This window comes from Strix uralensis, chromosome 10 (assembly GCF_047716275.1).
Source record: "Strix uralensis isolate ZFMK-TIS-50842 chromosome 10, bStrUra1, whole genome shotgun sequence".
NCBI classification, from domain to species: Eukaryota; Metazoa; Chordata; class Aves; order Strigiformes; family Strigidae; genus Strix; species Strix uralensis.
The window spans coordinates 2,598,399-2,616,284 of NC_133981.1; the positions used below are offsets into that span (position 1 = coordinate 2,598,399).

At 45.5% G+C, this 17,886-nt stretch overlaps 1 protein-coding gene across 2 annotated transcripts; it reads right to left on the bottom strand.

The window, feature by feature from the left end:
* Nucleotide 1: 1 nt before the first annotated feature.
* On the bottom strand, nt 2-17,755 carry ZXDC (ZXD family zinc finger C). Of its 2 annotated transcripts, XM_074878859.1 has the most exons (11): nt 12,077-17,755; nt 11,124-11,276; nt 10,073-10,151; nt 9,821-9,951; nt 8,714-8,884; nt 7,455-8,140; nt 6,645-6,729; nt 4,663-4,835; nt 3,264-3,365; nt 2,122-2,223; nt 2-735 (listed from the first exon to the last, which is right to left on the bottom strand). In XM_074878859.1, exons 1-10 carry the CDS (start codon nt 13,173-13,175, stop codon nt 2,137-2,139), a joined length of 2,766 nt encoding a protein of 921 aa, XP_074734960.1. In that variant the 5' UTR covers nt 13,176-17,755; the 3' UTR covers nt 2-735; nt 2,122-2,136. The 2 variants fall into 2 exon arrangements, with proteins under 2 accessions (XP_074734960.1, XP_074734959.1); XM_074878858.1 differs by having other exon boundaries at nt 2-2,223.
* Between the last annotated feature and the right edge of the window lie 131 nt (nt 17,756-17,886).

The window sequence follows — 17,886 nt, forward strand, 5'->3', positions numbered from 1 at the left end:
CTGACCATAAAAAAAAGCTTTATTAACCCTTTTGCACCAGCAGTTCTTCAGTTCTCCATTGCCAGCAATGGAGTTCCAGCCAAGTGATCCAATTTTCGGCCCCAAGAGGTTAGCACTTTACATTCACTTACAAAGCTGAGTGAGGTACATTTTCAGAAGTAAAAAGATTTGGTTGCAAGTCCCACAAAAAGATGGAGTGTTCCTTGGCCATTTTAATAGATTAAGAACTGGTATGGTCCTTGAGAACAGAATAATGCAGGCATTGGGAGCTCGAGGTGTCTCAGCTTCCAGGGAGAGCATGGGGAGCACTGGAGCAAGCCCCAGTAGTCCCTTCAGCATGATTCCTCCTCAACCTTTCCACCTCTCAGGAGCAGACTCCGTGCTGCACTCACAGCCACCAGGTAGGAGATCTCATCTACCAATTAGTTTGGTTTGGAAACCCAACCTGAGAGGGTGAGGAGATTCCCTGGACATAAGCTGTAAACTCAGGATGAGAGGAACAGAGAGACCTCGACGCTCAGTTAAGCTAAAGATAGAAAAATAAAACTGGTTCAACCAGAGGATATAATACTGCCTACAAATCAGGATCTGAAGTTGAATGTAACCTGTATGCTTTTTTTTCTCCCCAAGTCTTCAACCAAAAAAAAGCATTTGTCTGGACACATACAAAGTTCAAAAGGCACAGGAAGTAAAAGGATTTCTGAATGACCTCATGTGAATTCAACATCAGTATAACTGTAAAATAAATAAATATGTGCAAGATTAGAAAGATTACGTTCTCCTGCATGACATATTTTGTAAAAAAAATACACATACGTGCATACACACACACACCTCATTGAGAATAGAAAACAGTACATACACCCTTTTATCAAACTCCTATACATAATTTTATAGGCATTCAGTACATCACCATAAGAAACATTTAAATTACTACCTTAAAATGTAACCAAAGGTGGTTTTTTTTTTTCCTATACAACCCTATACTTATTTAAGTGTCTGCAATCCAGATAAGTACAGTACATACAACCTCTCTGCCCGCCCCCAAGAGAAACTGGAGTTTTTCAGTGGGGCGAATCTTCCTATGTAACAATTCTCTTCCCCTCATAAAATACTCTGACAACTGCATATTCTGTAAACCAGCCGGAAGCTCCAAGTGCATGTGATACTCTGGGATATCAATAAAGAACAAGCGTTAACAGTGTTCAATTGGGGAAAAAAAAAAGAAAGAAAAACCAACTCAAAATAAAAAGGTAGTGGCCAGTTTACAGGTAACTTGGCAGCAGTTTATAGATGAGATAAAATCAAGGTGCTTAAATTTATGTGACAGTCAACATTCCTCCCAAAAAAGGGAACACAAAAGATAAAACAAAACCTCTCTCAGATGCTGTTGGACTCTTAGCTAATCACTTACAGTGAGTACAGTTCTATTGCAGTTTTCTTTTTCAAGTTTTGCTGGAAGAATTCAGCAAAGTATTTGGGATGCAGGAGCAAGGAAAAGGAGAAACTCAACATGAGCTACAAACTGATTCACAGCTAAGTTAACATTTAGAATCTAGCTTTCTAAAACAAAGATTTTAGAGCATCTCATTTTCATGGCATAGGACATTAATTTTGTTACATGTGACACTCTATACCAGTTTTCTGCCAAAACATAGGGGCCGAAACAACTATTTTTTGTGTGTGGAAAACACTTGCAAATTTTAGCTCTTAATTCCTTGATGCCACTGGCTCCAGCAGGAGACCAACGGAAGGAAAGTTTTAACTGTCATAGGCAGGATTATAAATTTGTACTCGTTAGCTGTAGAATACTTGCTTTCCTGTGAAAACAGTAAATATTACCTCAGTTTGAAGTTTAATACAGTACTTCTCCCTGAAACAACACTGTACAGCAGTCTGCCTCAGTCTCTCCAACCACCTGGCAGACAGGGTATCTTACACAGGCACATCAAGTGGAATTTACATTTTTTAAGAAAATCTTTCAGCTGCAACTGCCCTTATCAAATTGCAAAGAGTGCAACCATAATCCAGTACTCCTAGTTTTCATATTTTCCTTGGAAAAAGACCCAACAGTTATCTCACTCTGTCAAGACATGATTGCCCAATTTGTTTTCAAGTCACCGTTTTTAGTAATGGTCATTCCAGATCCTGTAGGTTTATTGTGCTTCCAGTGAACTGAGAGTTATCAGAACCTGCATCATCTTCAGTGGAATTGTGCGGTTCCTGTTAAAGCAAACAGACAGCATGAAGAGTTCAGTGCTTTCACCTCTAGATGCTTTTAACGCTTATCAGTAAGGTTACCTTGACATTTATCCAACACCAGAGAAATGCTTTGAATGGTTTGGAGGAAACACAAAGCTTTCCTAGTTTGGGGACCCACTCAAACAGTGCTACTACAGTTTTCCTTTGGAACACTTCAGATGAGCATTACTAATGGAGATAAATTTAAAATCACTGACTATTTGCTTCTTCTCTATTAACTTTCTATTGTGGCCAACCATCCTAGTACTGTTCTTGCATTTCTAGGTTTATCACAGTGAGGTGCTCCTCTCAAATACAAAAGTTTTAGTCTCTATCCAGGAGAAGCACACTTGGTAAGAATAACTGCACTGCCGAGTTTATCAAAACCAAACCCACATGGGTCAAGTAGAAAATGTGATTTATGTACATGCTAATCATTCACTGCTGCTCGGTCCTCGCCTGCTCCTACTCACTCACATGCAGTTTACCAGAACAGCAGATGACAAAATGTTTACACAAGAAGCTGTATGAAGCTTTCTGCGTTCAACCAACACTGACACTCAGTAGTTAACAAGGGCAAGTAGTGAAACAAAGCCTGTAGAAGCAAGCAGGCTTTTTAATCCAACTGCCAGTCCCATAGAGACACCGCTCTGAAATCCAGGCTCACGATTTTCCCACTTCCCACCCATCCTGTAGCCTGTCACATATAAATTCTGATACTCTTTCTTGACCCACTTAATATCTTCAGGATGGGCTCAGGAAAACAAGGATGGGGCAGTTCAGTAACAAATGAGTAACATTTAGTTATTCATTACTCTGTAACAGAGGAAGAAAAACAACCACCTATGATGTGTCAAAGGTTGGTAACCTACACAAGATAAACTTTGCAGTGCAGCTCTCTGCTTACTACTACTTGTACATGAAATTAAACTCCCAATGGAAAATGTATTTTCATTAGGCAAAACAATCTGTCTTCACTTCCAAACCAGGCAATGAAACCTAAGGGCTCTGACATGCTCTACCTGAAGTATGTGAACAGGTAAATCCACTGTAAGCTGAGAATGTGACGAGGAGGACTGAGAGCTCAGCTGAAAGGGCAAATCTCCCTCTCCCGGGGAATCATCCTGTGAATGCAGAAACATGATGCAATTACAAGACCCCCCAAGCATCTCAGAACAATATGGCAGATTTCACTCAGCCTCACAGTCATAAAAAAAATCTGATCAAGCTACTGCACTGTACTAGTAAGGCCTAGATCCACAAAGATACGTGGAAGGCTAACCACCACTTAAATCTGAAACTAGCTCAGTGTACAACCTATTATCATAATCAACTTGGAAAATTGGCAAGATCTGAAAAGGAAGGAATGGTTCATCTTCCAACAAACGTAACACTCAGAAAGATGCAACAAGTTTCATCATGTTGTGTGAAGCTGATACTTAACGCAGAAGTTACAAACGTTTACACCCATCAGAAAATGAGAGAGATGGAGAACTCTGCTCATAGCTTCCTTCCTACCACATGTTGTTAGAAATAACGTGGAACGAACTTACCCTCTCTCTGGATACTACAGACACGCACCTGGCCAAAATATGACCTGCCATGTTCCACTAATGAGCCCACATCGACTACTAGGTATTTTTAGAAAAAATCTTAAGCTTTATTTCAACAGTTTAGAGAAATAAGTTTAGGCTGAAACTTCATTTGGCAGGAATCTTTTCTTGTCCATCTCATTTACCTTGTAAATGAGAGAGGTGGAGTAATGGAAGAATTTGGTGGGGTGTCAACAAAGAAAAAGACTGGAGGAAAAAGTCATACTCCTGTAAACCCCTAAGTTAATGCATGTTAGTAATCCTTTCCTTTTGCAAGAAAAATTACCCCATACTTTGCAACAGGAATGTAGCATCTGTTTTGCTGCTGTCCTAACTGCCTGTCCAAACTAGGAAATTCCTAAGCCCTTGAAGGACCACAACTCTCACATGAAAAAATGGAAGTTTGCTAAAACTCTTAGTTCCACCACGGCGTTTCCTGCATCAAGTGTATCCAGCCTAAGAATCTGAACAGGACGTTCCCTACAGTTACAGTGCCCACATGTTCCAGGCTGGACGGAATATGAGTACTGAACCAAATAAAAACATCTTGCCCATTTCTACAATGCATCTGTTTGGGCCCCCAGCAGTTCTATGACTGAACCAGCTCTGTTTTCAGGTATTTCGAGATCTCTCTACAGCCTGTTTCACACACTTTCCAGAAAAGTGCTTCCTGCAGGCACTTGCCCTAACGGACATGGTACATGCTGCAGATCTCAAAATCCCATCTAGGGGCAGCACTACCTGAGTTCACCGATACTCAGATTCTTCCATAAACGTGTCAGTTTGGGTAACAGAGAAGATGAGCATGTTCTCCCTCCTCAGCTCGTACCTGAAGAAGCTGAATTTGCACATACTGGGCTCCAGTGGCGGGGTCCCTTATCGTCAGCCCTCCATTTGGCAGAACTATGTTGCCACCCAGTCGACTGCCAGGAGCAGAGGATGAAAAGGTGGTAGGACTTACTTTACCACCCTTGCTTTTCCTCTGACCAGAGCCAGATGCCCCTAGAAGAGAGCAATTTAAGTGTTTAGATGGTCAGAAGCAATTTGCCGAAGTTTCCTGTTAGTATTTTTCAATTTCATGCAGTTATTTACACTATACAGCAAACGCCTGGAAGACTGCAATATAATTAAGCACCATCTAATAACTGCTAAAAGACCAGACAGCAATCAGCCGATGAACTCCAACTGCTGACTAAGCATCTTTTTACATGAATACCATTAAAATCACATCACAAACTGCTAAGCTTAGGGCTCACCCCTGTGGTAGCACAGAAATATCAGCCTATTTGTAGAGTTATAGAAAGGAACTAGGAAGCAGAACTGCATTTTCTATTTTTAATTTTGCAACTCATTTCCTGAGAAGTGATATACATCATTTTTCCAAACTGTAAAAAGAGCATAGTGAAGATCATCCATTTCCAGAAAGATTTCAAGGGCTGTTAGGTAGAATGGGCTACAGAAGTACAACTACCACAACCTGAAGCATTTTTCAGTTTAGAACACGACAAACCAGCTGCTTTCATCACAAGCTGAAAACCAAAAATCTAACCAAAATAAATGTAAGGATACAAACCTGTCAGCTGTTCCAGGTTTCTGTTTTGATTTTTAAGTGTATAGTAAACAGAAGGCTTGGATAACTTATTTTTAAACACTGAACTTCCCTCTAGAGTGTTCATTCAACTTAGTTAAGCCAATTAGAAATACAAGACCCTTTAGACCACTTTGAGAAGCAGAGAGTAGCATTAAGGCAACAATTGGTGAAAAGTAGACTGCTGGGAGTCTTGGGTAGGAACAGAAACAGGAATTTTCTGAGGTCGTTTTAAGAGACGTGCGGATTAAGTGCAATCACCTTTTTAAACTGAAGTCCAAAGTCACGTTTGATGACACATGCACATGTTTGGTAATACAAGCACACTCAGAACTAGCTTCAAAAAGCAGTTATCCTTCTGTGATGATTCACTGAACCAGAGAGAATTTATGCAGGTATGCCTTTTACAAATACAGAAACATGAGTGCTCAATTCAAAACTAGTCTCTTAACTCACCTTAAAAATGATCACCTTGATTTTCAGAGGTGGAAGGTCTAAGAGGCAGCAAGGAAGAACTAAACTATATATATACACATGTATGATATTCCACCCCAGTCCCAAGGGCAGACAGAGCTCAAACACCTGAGCTTGTGCAAGATCTAGCGAGCCACAGAGCACGGCTTGATCTGACAAGGTAACGGTGTATAATTCACATCAGACAGCTTTGAGCCAAACTACAGTTTGAGAGGACACATCTTAAATCATGACCTAAACCTCACCCTACACAAGAACTCTCTCCAAGGCTGAAATCTAAGAGAGGTTTGAGTATTTCTAGATAACTAAGAAATAAATTCATTAATACTGCACAGACACGAAGTGAAACACAGAAGCAAAACAAATCCAGCTGATGTTTTTGTTGTCTGTACTGAGTAGAAGAGAACCCACTAAGACGACCAAAAGCATAAACAACAGAAAGCAAAGTGACCTGAATTTTTTTTGTTTTAATAAGAAAATAAAAGGCAGATGAAGAGATGGAGGGATAGTGTCTTGTTAACAATCATGAAACATATGGTGCAGATTTCTTTGTAAACTTCCTGTGAATTTGATATCCCACAGAATGTGATTATCCCCAGTAACAGATGGTACACCACATGCATAATTATTTTAACTAGCAATAAACCGAATGGTGTATTTAAGAATGTACTCAGATACCTGCTCTCATTTCACCGCGAAAACCCCTTAATAATTATTTAGTAAATTTAACAAAATTAATTGCTTCTCACCTGTACTGCTCCCATTCCCTTTTTGTTTTCTTTTCTTGGCTAGCTGAATGGCTCTGTAGTCTGTTCTCGCAGACCCACTGCTCTCCTAGTAAAAAAAAAAAAGTCAAGAGATGCAAAGTTTTTTGAATGCAAGAACAAACCAAGACAATGAACACAGACTAATGAGTTCTCAGTTGCAGTTATCTTTTACACCGAAAACACTGAATTCTAGTTTCCCGTGCTCTTCTGATTAGTTTCAATAAATTCCTTGTATGTACTTAATATCTGGAGTTCAACACAAAAAGAAGTTAGCTCCACGTTTATAGGTTTTCAGATTTTAACAGCGCAAACTTTTACTTTGTAATGTATATATAAAGAGTTATGTCTGCAGTAACACAGTAAAGCAGAAAGGGGAGAGTACTTAAAACAGGAATGAGGACTGAGATGAAAATGTTCCCGTTACTCTCCCAGCCCAAACCTCTCCCTGGAACGAAATGCACAAGACATATCATATATTCTGGGGTATTCTTGTAAATTCTGTTTTATTCTCAGACAGGTGGCCATTTATTTTTTAATCCCTTATTTTGAAAGGTTCTCCTTTAACTCTCCCCACCAGAATTCCAGTATTTAAGAGAACTTACCACCATACCGAATCTGTGTGTTCTGACAACACATTATTCAACCTATCATCCTTCATCAAAAAAAGCCAAAATGCATCATCTGCAAAATCTGAGAGAAAGGTCTCCCTATAAGGTACAAATAGCAATGGATATCCCCAAAGTCAGGGTGTCTCAGCCATCTAGGGGCAAAATGAATATAGCTACTGCATACCAAAAACGAACTGCCCGTCACTGTCCCAAGATCCATTTCTTTCTGTGCACTGTAGCTCCCTGGAGGGTTGGAGAAGACAAACTGCGTCACAACTTTGCTGCCCTCTTGTTGACCAACAACATCCGAGCTAGGAAGCAAATTCCGTTCAACTTTAGTCGGTGTTAGTAACTCGGGCACGTTGGTGCTGCCGAGGCTACTAGAAGGGGTCAAAGTGGCCGTGTCGATTGTTAAATTATTGCTGGACGTCAAACCGTGCACATCTTGACTGGAATTCCTCACCGACAAGGATGCTAGAGAACCCAAGGCTTCTGCATTGACAGTCTGTACATCATCCAAATTTAAAGTGCTTTGCTGTAGAACTGTTGCGCTGGTTCCCAGCAAGAGAGAACTGTCCAGGCTCTGCGGCATATCGCTGCTTGCCACCAGTATCAAGGGATCGACTGCCTGGCTTAGAGAATTGTTACTGCCAGGCAGGTTTCCTCCAAGCGTGGAGCCCACCGAAGCAACATCGATCGTGACAATTCCAGAGTTCACTAGCGCCATGTCTGTTGCGATTCCAGAATTGTTACTAGAGACGTTGGAGAACAGGGATACGAGGTCGATGTTGCTGAGATCGCTCTGTCCTGGACTAGTGAGTTCACTGCTGGGTGTGAGGGAGCTGGTTGCTTCGAGTTGAGTTAGGAGATCTGGAAGAGAAGGGTTTAGTTAGAAGACATGACCTTTCATCACACAACGGGGAGGAAAAATAGAAATGATCAAAGGAGGGAGCTTAAAACTCTAGATTCTCAGCCTACTAAAACACTTCCCAACTTCCTGAAAGCAGATTTAAGGAAAAGAAGCTTACTGAAATAAGGTCAGTATTACGAGAAATTTCAATTACAAAAGCACTTGCCAAAAGATAACACTAAGGCAGTCCAGACTAAGCCAGGTTGTAGCAGAATGGAAAAAGGAGTGCAAAAAGAAGTGGTTTTAGTCCCTGCTCATATTTTACAGATGGCACGGAAAAGGACAAGCTCTACTTCATTCAGAAAAGCTTCAATTTCTCGCAGTTTCACACAGGTCAAGCTCAAGTCTCACTTTCTGACACCCAGTTCCCACTGAAAGTTTTAAGGGAGGAAAACCAACTCCAGTCTTCGTGAAGATTCTGCCATTCATATCGATGGGGCTTGGATTTCAACATCAGTAAATACACATTTTTCCTTAATAAAACATTTAGTTTTACCATTGCACCCTCCCATAGTTTGACATAAATACTTTACCTGGGCTGAAGTTATGCTGTTTGACCATGTGTGTCTTCATACTGTGTTTGGAAGTGAACAACTTATTACAGCTCGATACAGGGCAACGAGTCTTTAACGAGTCCACATCCTGAAGATGTTTTTTGGAGTGAATATACAGACTACTTCGTGCGGAAAATTTTGCACAACAGCCTGGAAGAAGATATACAAGGCTTTAAAGTTTGATCTAATTTCAGTTTGATGTTCGTATTTAGCATCTTAACAAATCAAGAGTAGCTCTGCAGAACTCTATCTGCTATTTTGCAGTGCCTGTGCATACATTCAGAAGAAAGCCAAATATACATTTCCTTGTTTTCCATCAATGTCATCTCAGTGGGTAGGATAGTTCAACAACCTGTTTCTGACAACAAGAAACTCTTAAATCATTCAGTGTAATGCACAACTTTTCCCCGCTATGGCATCTTAAATGTAAACTCTTCATGATGACTGCTGGCAAAACCTTTAAAAGGAGCAACAATCACTAAGTGGAGCTGCTTTACTTCATGAAGCAGAATATTCCAGATCAGACCCAAAATCTTTGTTCCTGGAGAGCTGCTGAAGTGATAGAGATAGTGCTAAGAAACCCAGGGAGCATCAGCGGAGCTCCTGTGTGACCACAGGAGATGCCATTCCCACGGCCATCCACCACCCAAGCCCCAGAGACCACCACAGCACAACCACCAAACGCTCGAGATGACACATCACCACAGCCAAACGTGACCTTGAAGATGCTGGACTGGACCACTTTTCATTACTTCTGATAAATCAAGTGAAAAAGCTGAGCTACAGAAACTGAGTATCAGAAGTGGGATTTTCCAGAATAAAGTAATCTTGTTCATCGCAAAGGCAAAAAAAAAAAAAAAAAAAAAAATCAAGCTAGAGCATGAACCAACGTTTTCTCCACAATCTATGAATTTGAGAATGACCACTCATTCAGTTACAATGTCTTCTGCTTAGTCTTCTCTCTTCAAACTGTTAGAAGACTCACTCTAAATTGCTCCAATCCTGTAACAAGCTTGCGGTTGGGGAAAGACACACAATCTTTAGGCAATATACACACTAATTACCAATATAATAGTTGAACAATACCTTCTACAGGACACTCAAAGGGTTTTGTGCCAAGGTGAGTTATACTGTGGCCTTTCAAGTGTTCTGCTCTTGTGAAGGACTTCCCACAGCCTTCAACGGGGCACATAAACCTCCTGTCATCTTCATGTTTCCTACAAGGGGAGGAAATTGCCATTGGCATGTTTAAATCCACTGCTGCTTAAGTACTGGAAGAAAAACAAATAAACAAGCAAACAGCAAGTAACTTAGGACAGTATAATCAGAAAAGGCTACCTTTTATGCCTCAGCAGCTTGGACATACTGGTGAAAGACCAGCCACAACCTTCAAAGTCACAGATAAAAGGCCTTTCACCTTAAGCAAAGAAAGGTTATGTTAATAATCTAATACGGAAATATACACTGCTACTAAAAAATCTCAAAAGCTGCTTAAATGGAATTAATTTAGGACAAGAAGACTCAACCAACCCCTCCTAAAATTCACTGCAGAGTACTGTGAAGCCCCCTTCCCCCTCGTAAAAGCCTTTAACTCAAGGCGACTGCATCCTTCCCTCTGCACCAGGGAGCACAGGTAATTATCAACACATCTCATATGCATCTGAGCCATCCTGAAGGTGCTTCAATAACCAATAATAGCACTAATCAAAACAGAAACGCTGGAGCAGGGGAGGAATGTGAGGAGTTTCCCCACCCGCCCTCCCCCAGGAGGAAGAAGTGGCAGGACTGGCCGCACCCCCCATTCCCTGCCCCCTGCCCCCCTGGGGGTAAGGAGATAGAGAGATCAGGAACAAAACTGAGCCCGGGAAGAAGGGAGGGGTAGAGGAAGGTGTTTTTAAGATGTGGTAATGCTTCTCACTGTCCTATTCTGTTAGTCTTTTGTTAGTCTTTGAATTAAAGTGATGTTCTTTTTCTTCCCCTCCCTGTCCTTATCTCAATTCCCCAGCCTTTTGCTTTATTTTTCTCTTTCCCATTCCTGAGGGGGAAGGGGTGACTGAACAACTGCACAGTGCTCAGTTGCCCTCTGGGCTCAAACGACCACAACGTTTTGAACATCTATGAACTTGGGAATAGACCTGGGATCATTTTTGTGAACAGAGTTTGCATGCCAAAAGCCACAGCTTTGCATGGCCACAGCTACTTCATATCTGGTCAGTTCATTCAGCAGACTGCTACCCCGCAGGAGGCCAAGAATCAAATGTTTTCACTGATTCCAAAGAACTCACGTCACCCTTGCTCATGACTTTCAGTTTTTCCAGCAAACTGAAGTCCACCCCACACACATTATCTTCCATGTACTTCCCCAGGAACAAGTCACCCTCATGAATACCTGTGTGACTCCTCATGTGGATTTTCAGTCGGCAGGCTTTGTCATACTGCTTGTTACAGCCAGGGAACGAACAGGAGAACTGCTCTTGCTCTCTGAAGTGGGCTCGATTATGGGAGAATAACGCACTCACTGTGATAAACGTTCTCTCGCAGCCTGGGGAGAGAAGGGAAACAGAATACAAAACTGAATCCGGGAAACTGAGGTTTTTCCCTCCCCACTTTTAGCGAGGGACCTTCATGATCCTTTTTCCAACATATCTGGAGTTTGTGATCTTATTTCCAAGGTACGACATCCTGGCATGCAGAATAACCAAACAGGGCCATCCTAAACTACATTACTCCCAGGGATTGCAACAAGAATCACAGAATCATCTGGGTTGGAAAAGCCCTTGAAGATCCTCCAGTCCAACCATGAACCTCACACTGACCGTTCCCAACTCCACCAGATCCCTCAGCGCTGGCTCAACCCGACTCTTCAACCCCTCCAGGGATGGGGACTCCCCCCCTGCCCTGGGCAGCCCATTCCAACGCCCAACAACCCCTTCTGCAAAGAAATCCTTCCTAAGAGCCAGTCTGACCCTGCCCTGGCGCAGCTTGAGGCCATTCCCTCTTGGCCTGGCCCTTGTTACTGATTTAGCCAAGGCGGGCAGCCCAGTTTAAGACTTTCGCTGTGACTTCAGGCGTTTCACCATGCCAGCTCAAACCCACACGTAAGGTGACCAATCTCTCGATATCCTCCAGCTCCCAAACTCTCGATATCTGAGGGGCCTGGAGCCACGGCCTTGACACTCAGAGAAGGGGTGACACGAAGGGGAAAAGAGGGGCAGCGGGGAGGAAAAGCACTGCACGGCAGGGATCCCATCCTCACCCAGGCGAGCTGCTTGGGGGTTTTTGACTTATTTTTTTTTCTGGAAAGGGAGGGAACCAAGTCCCAGAGGCCCGGCGGCGCCTTACCGGGGAAGTCGCAGCGGTAGGGCCGCTCGGGCTCCAGGTGGCTGCGGCGGCGGTGGGCGGCGAGGCGGGCGGCGCTGGGGAAGCGCTGCCCGCACGCCTCGCACTTGTGCGCCGCCTCCTGCTCGTGGGCGCGGCTGTGGGCCCGCAGGTTGTAGACGGTGGTGAAGCGCTTGGCGCAGCCCGGCGCCGCGCAGGCGAAAGGCCGCAGCTTGTCGTGCGAGTGCAGGTGCCGCCGGAGCTTGTAGGCCGTGGCGAACGACCAGGCGCAGCCCGGTACCGGGCAGCCGAAGGGCCGCGCCGCCGCCGCCGCACTCCCCCGGCCGTCCTCGCCGCCGCCGTGCGCCGAGAGGCGGTGCAGCCGCAGCTGCTGCTTGCGGGGAAAGGCCTCGCCGCAGCGCGGCTCCGGGCAGGGGAAGGCCGGTGGCGAGCGCGGCCGCGGCCCACCCGGCGGCTCGGCGGGGCTGGCGGCGGACGGCGGCGGCGGAGGAGGAGGAGGAGGAGGCGGCGGCGGCGGGGCGGGCGGCGCGGAGCCCGCGGCCTGCTCGGCGCCGGGCCCCAGCGTCAGGACGCCGTTCTCGATGCGCACCACCAGGCTCTGGTTGTTGATGGTGATGGTCCCCGAGAAGGAGCCGTCCTCCGCGCCATCGCCGTCGGCGGGCAGCGGCGGCGGCGGCGGGGGAGGAGGAGGAGGTGGCGGTGGTGGCGGCGGCGCTGAGCCGGGGGCCTCCTCCGGCGGCTCGGCGGGCGGCGGGCCGGGCTGGGGGCGCCCCGCTTCGCCGCCGCCCGGGCCGGCCTCGGCCGCGCCGCGCACCACGTTGAAGACGAGCAGGAGCCCGTCGTTGTCGGGCGCGGGGCCCCCCGCCGGCGGCGCGCAGGGGCCGGGCGCCGGGTTGGCGCCGGGCTCCGGCTTCTCCTCCACCAGCAGCACCGGGAAGCTCACGTAGAGGCCCGACGCGGCGGTGCTGGAGGCGGAGGCGGCCGGCGGCTCCCAGGCGGGCGGCGGGCGGCACGGGGCGGCGGGCGGCGCGGCGGGGCCGCCATGTTGGGCGCCGGGCCGGGCCCGGGCCGCCTCCGCGGCGGGCAGCCCCTGCGTTTCCATCTTGGGGGTCCCTGTAGCAGCGGCTGAAACCGGAGCCGCGGGGCGGGGCCGGCGCGGGCCGGCGGGGAAACACGGAGCGCGGAATCGCGGAGCGGCGCGGGAGGCGCCGCCGAAACGCGGAGCGCGGAGTTACGGAACGGGCCCCCGCCCGCCCAACACTTCCATTCCCCCGCCGGGCCGCTCGCCCCGATCGGCTTCTCCTCGCCTCGGGAGGGCCGCCCCGGTGGCTGTCCTGCGCTAGCTCGTACCTTCAGTGCTAGCGGCTGGCCAAAGTGGCCCAGTTGGAATTATTTCAGGATTTGGGGATTCTTCAGCTACCTGTTAATAGTGAGGAGGAAGCTGCGCCAGAGCAGAGCAATCCTAAACTCACAACTACCTTTGGAGAGTTGCAGTAGGGAAATAGAATCACAGAATCATCTGGGTTGGAAAAGCCCTTGAAGATCCTCCAGTCCAACCATGAACCTCACACTGACCGTTCCCAACTCCACCAGATCCCTCAGCCCTGGGTCAACCCGACTCTTCAACCCCTCCAGGGATGGGGACTCCCCCCCTGCCCTGGGCAGCCCATTCCAATGCCCAACAACCCCTTCTGCAAAGAAATCCTTCCTAAGAGCCAGTCTGACCCTGCCCTGGCGCAGCTTGAGGCCCTTCCCTCTTGCCCTATACTTTAGCAAAAGAGCCCGCCAGCCTTCAGCGGGAGTATGAAAACAGCATTAGGAGCCAGCTGTGAGCGATGCAGAGTTCCTGCTCAAAGTGTGGCCCGGCCACTGCACCACCACAGCCAGACCCGAGGGAATGTGGAACCAGTTGAAGGAGGGCACTAAGGAGTCCTGCGCAGCAGGGGCAGGCTGCAAAGGAGGGAGGGAAAAAGGACAAACAGACTAAAAGAGACTGAGGGTAGGAAAGAGGCTCCGAAATGACATATTATTGCTGAAGTCAGTTGAACCTATGCAAAAAAAAAATTCTATACAATCAGTTAATGCGTAAAAACCTTCTGCGTCATTTTTTTTTTTTCATTCTTGGGCAGAGCTTTTTTTGAGAGAACATTCGGCTGCCTTCTGGCTGCCTAATACTTACAGAAAAGGGAAAATTGTCCTGTATTTGCCATGGAAATGACACCAGTCCCCTCCTGCTGTGGGACCGATGAGCAGTCCCAGCAGATGGTGCTGTGATCATTCCACTGCTCAAACTATTTCTCCTTCCCACTGAACAATTTAGCATCAAATCTCCAGCAGCAAGGACAAGGATGAGAGCTTGCCAGGCACACTCAGCTCCAGGGAAGCTGGTACTTCTTGCCCTAGAGCTGTCGGTACACCCAGAGCTCCACTGTGGACCTTTCACAGCCAGAGTCTGAAGTCCCTGGGTGCTCAAGCTCAGCCTCCTCTGAAAGCCCCATTACCTCGCTGCTGAGTGGCCTGATCCTGGCTGCCCCTAGCCCTCCTGAACTCCCTGTGGAGGTCTTTGCAGTACCTGCCTTCACGTTCCTAGGAAAAGAAAGCTCTGCCCGGGCATTTATAGCTTAATACATAGATGCATCCCTGGTTGAAGGATGTCAGACCTGAAGGAGAAAAGGAAAAAAAAAATATCAAGCCACAAATTGCTTATGTTTGCCACAGCGTGGAGAAATTCAACAGGACCCTAACTAGGAAAGCTAACAGCTCTTATGTCACAAGCTTTATACATTTATACATTTAAAAACCACTGTGTAATTACAGACACAAGTATCCTGCATGAATTATCCTTTGTCACCAAGCTCTTTCCTCTATCTGCAACCAGGCACAAGTTTTTTGGGTCAAGTGTCTGCTTTTTGAGGAAAGCATTAAGCTACTAAGATTCATAGGAAGGGTGCCTGTGAATCTTGCCTGGGGCAAGCTTGAGACTTCACTACAGAAATTCAGTACCTCTACACCCACTGCCTGGATCTGATCTGATGCAACCCCTGCAGATGCACGGCTTGAAGACTGCTCTCCCTGTATTTGGTTTGTCCAGCAGTGAGGTCAGCTACCTAAAAATGTCATCAGCATCCCCACAGAACAACGACCCATTCACAGTCCCAGCTTCTCTGCAAACAAGTAGAGAACAGATAAGATGAGGCTCAGCAGAGCTCAGAAAGGGAACGTTCACGCTGGGCTTGTTTGTGGTTTCTGTATGCTGGAAACCACCTGCTATTTCATTCCAGCCCCCAAAGTCAGCTCACATTTGTTAAGTGCTTTAGACACGCAGTTAAAAGGCCAGAGTAGATTGAAATGTACACACATAGCTTTGTAAACTACATCATTAAAATAAACAGCAGTGAATAGTCATAAATATGACCAACTGCTCATCAGTTCACTGCCTTTCTGTCACCTATTTCGCTTTACTCATGCTACCTCATTAATAAAGACTTCGTGATCTGAACTTCAACTGGTAGCTCTTCTATAGCACTCATACATTTGGGTTCTATATCTCCCTACACTTAGCCCAGAGTTACAAACTTCCAAGGACTTGAGTGGCATTAAACATGAGTATACTTGCAGGGTTAATGTCCTCTGGTCAATAAAGCTACAAGGATGAAAATAAGGTTCGTTTTTTTTGTCTGGGATAAAGGTGAGCATGCTGGCAGGTACCCCAGTACTAAATACAAAGGTGAAGAATTCATAATAAATATTTCTTCAACATTTTGTCTTTGGTGGATTTTCAACTCAGAATTAACATGAATCTATGGAGCAGCTCTACATTCGTTAGTATAGAAAAGCCAGTGTTTTTTCTGGTTGTTCTTGACAGAACAGTACCCTAGTGCTTTTGGGCTACAAAGACTAGAGTGGTTTTGTACAATACCATGATACTAACTTTGGACCCAGTCCAGCGTGGTTATTAATAATAGGTAATGCGTAACATATGTCAAAGCAAAGGCTGTCAAATCTGGCTGACAACTACTCGCATCTCAATCGTATAACTTGGCAATGTGGGCATTTTTTCCATAATATAAAGCAATTCTGATCAACTGCAGATTGCACTTCACAGAAGGTTCAGTTACAAGCAGATGTCAGACTCTCACTATTCATCTGGAGACATACACAGTACGTGAACAGAGTAAAGAACTGATTTGTGATCCAAAATAAATGCTTTCCTTGGCACCAGAGGCAGTACAGAGTGGCAGAGTGTGCTCACCTGGCAAGTACCACAGGGTCTAAGAGTTGTGCAGTTTCTTGAGACCCCACAGTCCTGAGGACTGCAGCTCATCACACCTCACCTGCAGCAGCCAACACAGATTTACCTGTCTAATCCCCTTCCCTTCCAAGGGGTAACCAGTGCCCAGGAGACAGAGACAGGCCAGATCAAGTGCAATACCACGTCCATGCTGGGGGGATTGCTGAGGCTCTGTGTTCATGTCTGAACGAGGCCCAGAGGCAAGGGCCACGCTTTGCATGAGACGTGATAGCTAAGAATCATTTTTGTACGCACACACACGTATATATAGATACATAAAATATGTTTCTGTAAATATATACGTACATATCTCAATATGTACGTGTATAGGGGCTTCAGAATAAGCCTCAATTTTTGGTTCAGCATCACAATTGATCAGAACAAAATATGTCTGACTTACTGATCACACAAATATAATAGTAGGTTCATGTGCAAAATATGCATTCTTTCAGTTGCATCTAGGCACACTGGGTGCTGTGCCTTCCTAACTCTTCCCGGGAAGAAGGGAGACCAAAAAGACCTTTCTATCTCTATTGTACTTTATAATCAACTTCTCTGTGAAGGAAGCCCACACTGTCTTTGGTGCTTTAGTTTGTTTCACATCAATTGTGTTTTAGTTCAGAAGTAAAGTCTACGTGATCATTTTGTTATAGTGCTCCACTAATCGCATCACTCACATCCAAATGGGTGAGTAACCCATGTTTTTTCATTAAAAAGCAGCAGCCAGCACTAAGGATCTAGATTTCTCTGGAGGTTTCCATTCATTGAGAAGCTGCTCAAGTGCAATGAGCTTCTACAAAAGAACAAGCTCATCACTGTGAGGCAGCAAATTACACACATCAGATTCAGCAGAATGGCACCATCTCAGACTGATGCAGAATTTGGCTCACGCTAATTTATCTTGAGTTGTTCTATATTTTCCTGGCCTTGCTCGAAGATGTTTGGAAATGATCTACTACTTACTGCCCTTAGGCTTTTCCACCCACTTACCACTGCATTCTGTTCCTGCTTGGGGTAAAAAATCTGGGGTGAAAGTTTCAGGGAAAAACATGCAGGCTCGCTGCGCTTAACCAGTTTATCTGACACTTTCTCTTGCAATCACCAAATGCTTTTATGGCAATGTAGAAAAGCTTGAGTCTAGCACATGTGATATCAGTACATCCTCCACCAGCTGAAGAACAAGTTTGTTTACACACCCACATGTTTGGCTACTAGATTTCATGGCTCTTTGCTAATAGCAGCAGACTCTGAATTAGAATGAAGAGTTCCAATTTCCATTCCACACTTGATCCACCAGATCTAAGAGTCTCCTTAGCTTATGAATTATCAGGAATAAGTGGATTTTTTTTTTTTCCATTTAATTTTCAGGGACGAAATTCCAGTTCTTTTCCTTACAATGAATAGTTTCTTTTGCAAACATTGTTCCAAATATGTTAGTGAAAAGACTGTTTCTGACACCAGTGGACCTGGCACAGACAGATACAGATTTGCCCCCATTAACAAGCTACAGGGGGAAAAAAGA

Bases quoted from the DNA above. Each gene is read 5' to 3' on its own strand.
- ZXDC (XM_074878859.1), bottom strand. From the start codon at position 13,175: ATGGAAACGCAGGGGCTGCCCGCCGCGGAGGCGGCCCGGGCCCGGCCC. The intron at 10,152-11,123 runs GTATTCATGAGG...TCTTTGCTTAAG, and splicing joins CCACATGAGGAGTCACACAG to GTGAAAGGCCTTTTATCTGT. The intron at 4,836-6,644 runs GTGAGAAGCAAT...GCTCTCTTCTAG, and splicing joins AGGGAATGGGAGCAGTACAG to GGGCATCTGGCTCTGGTCAG.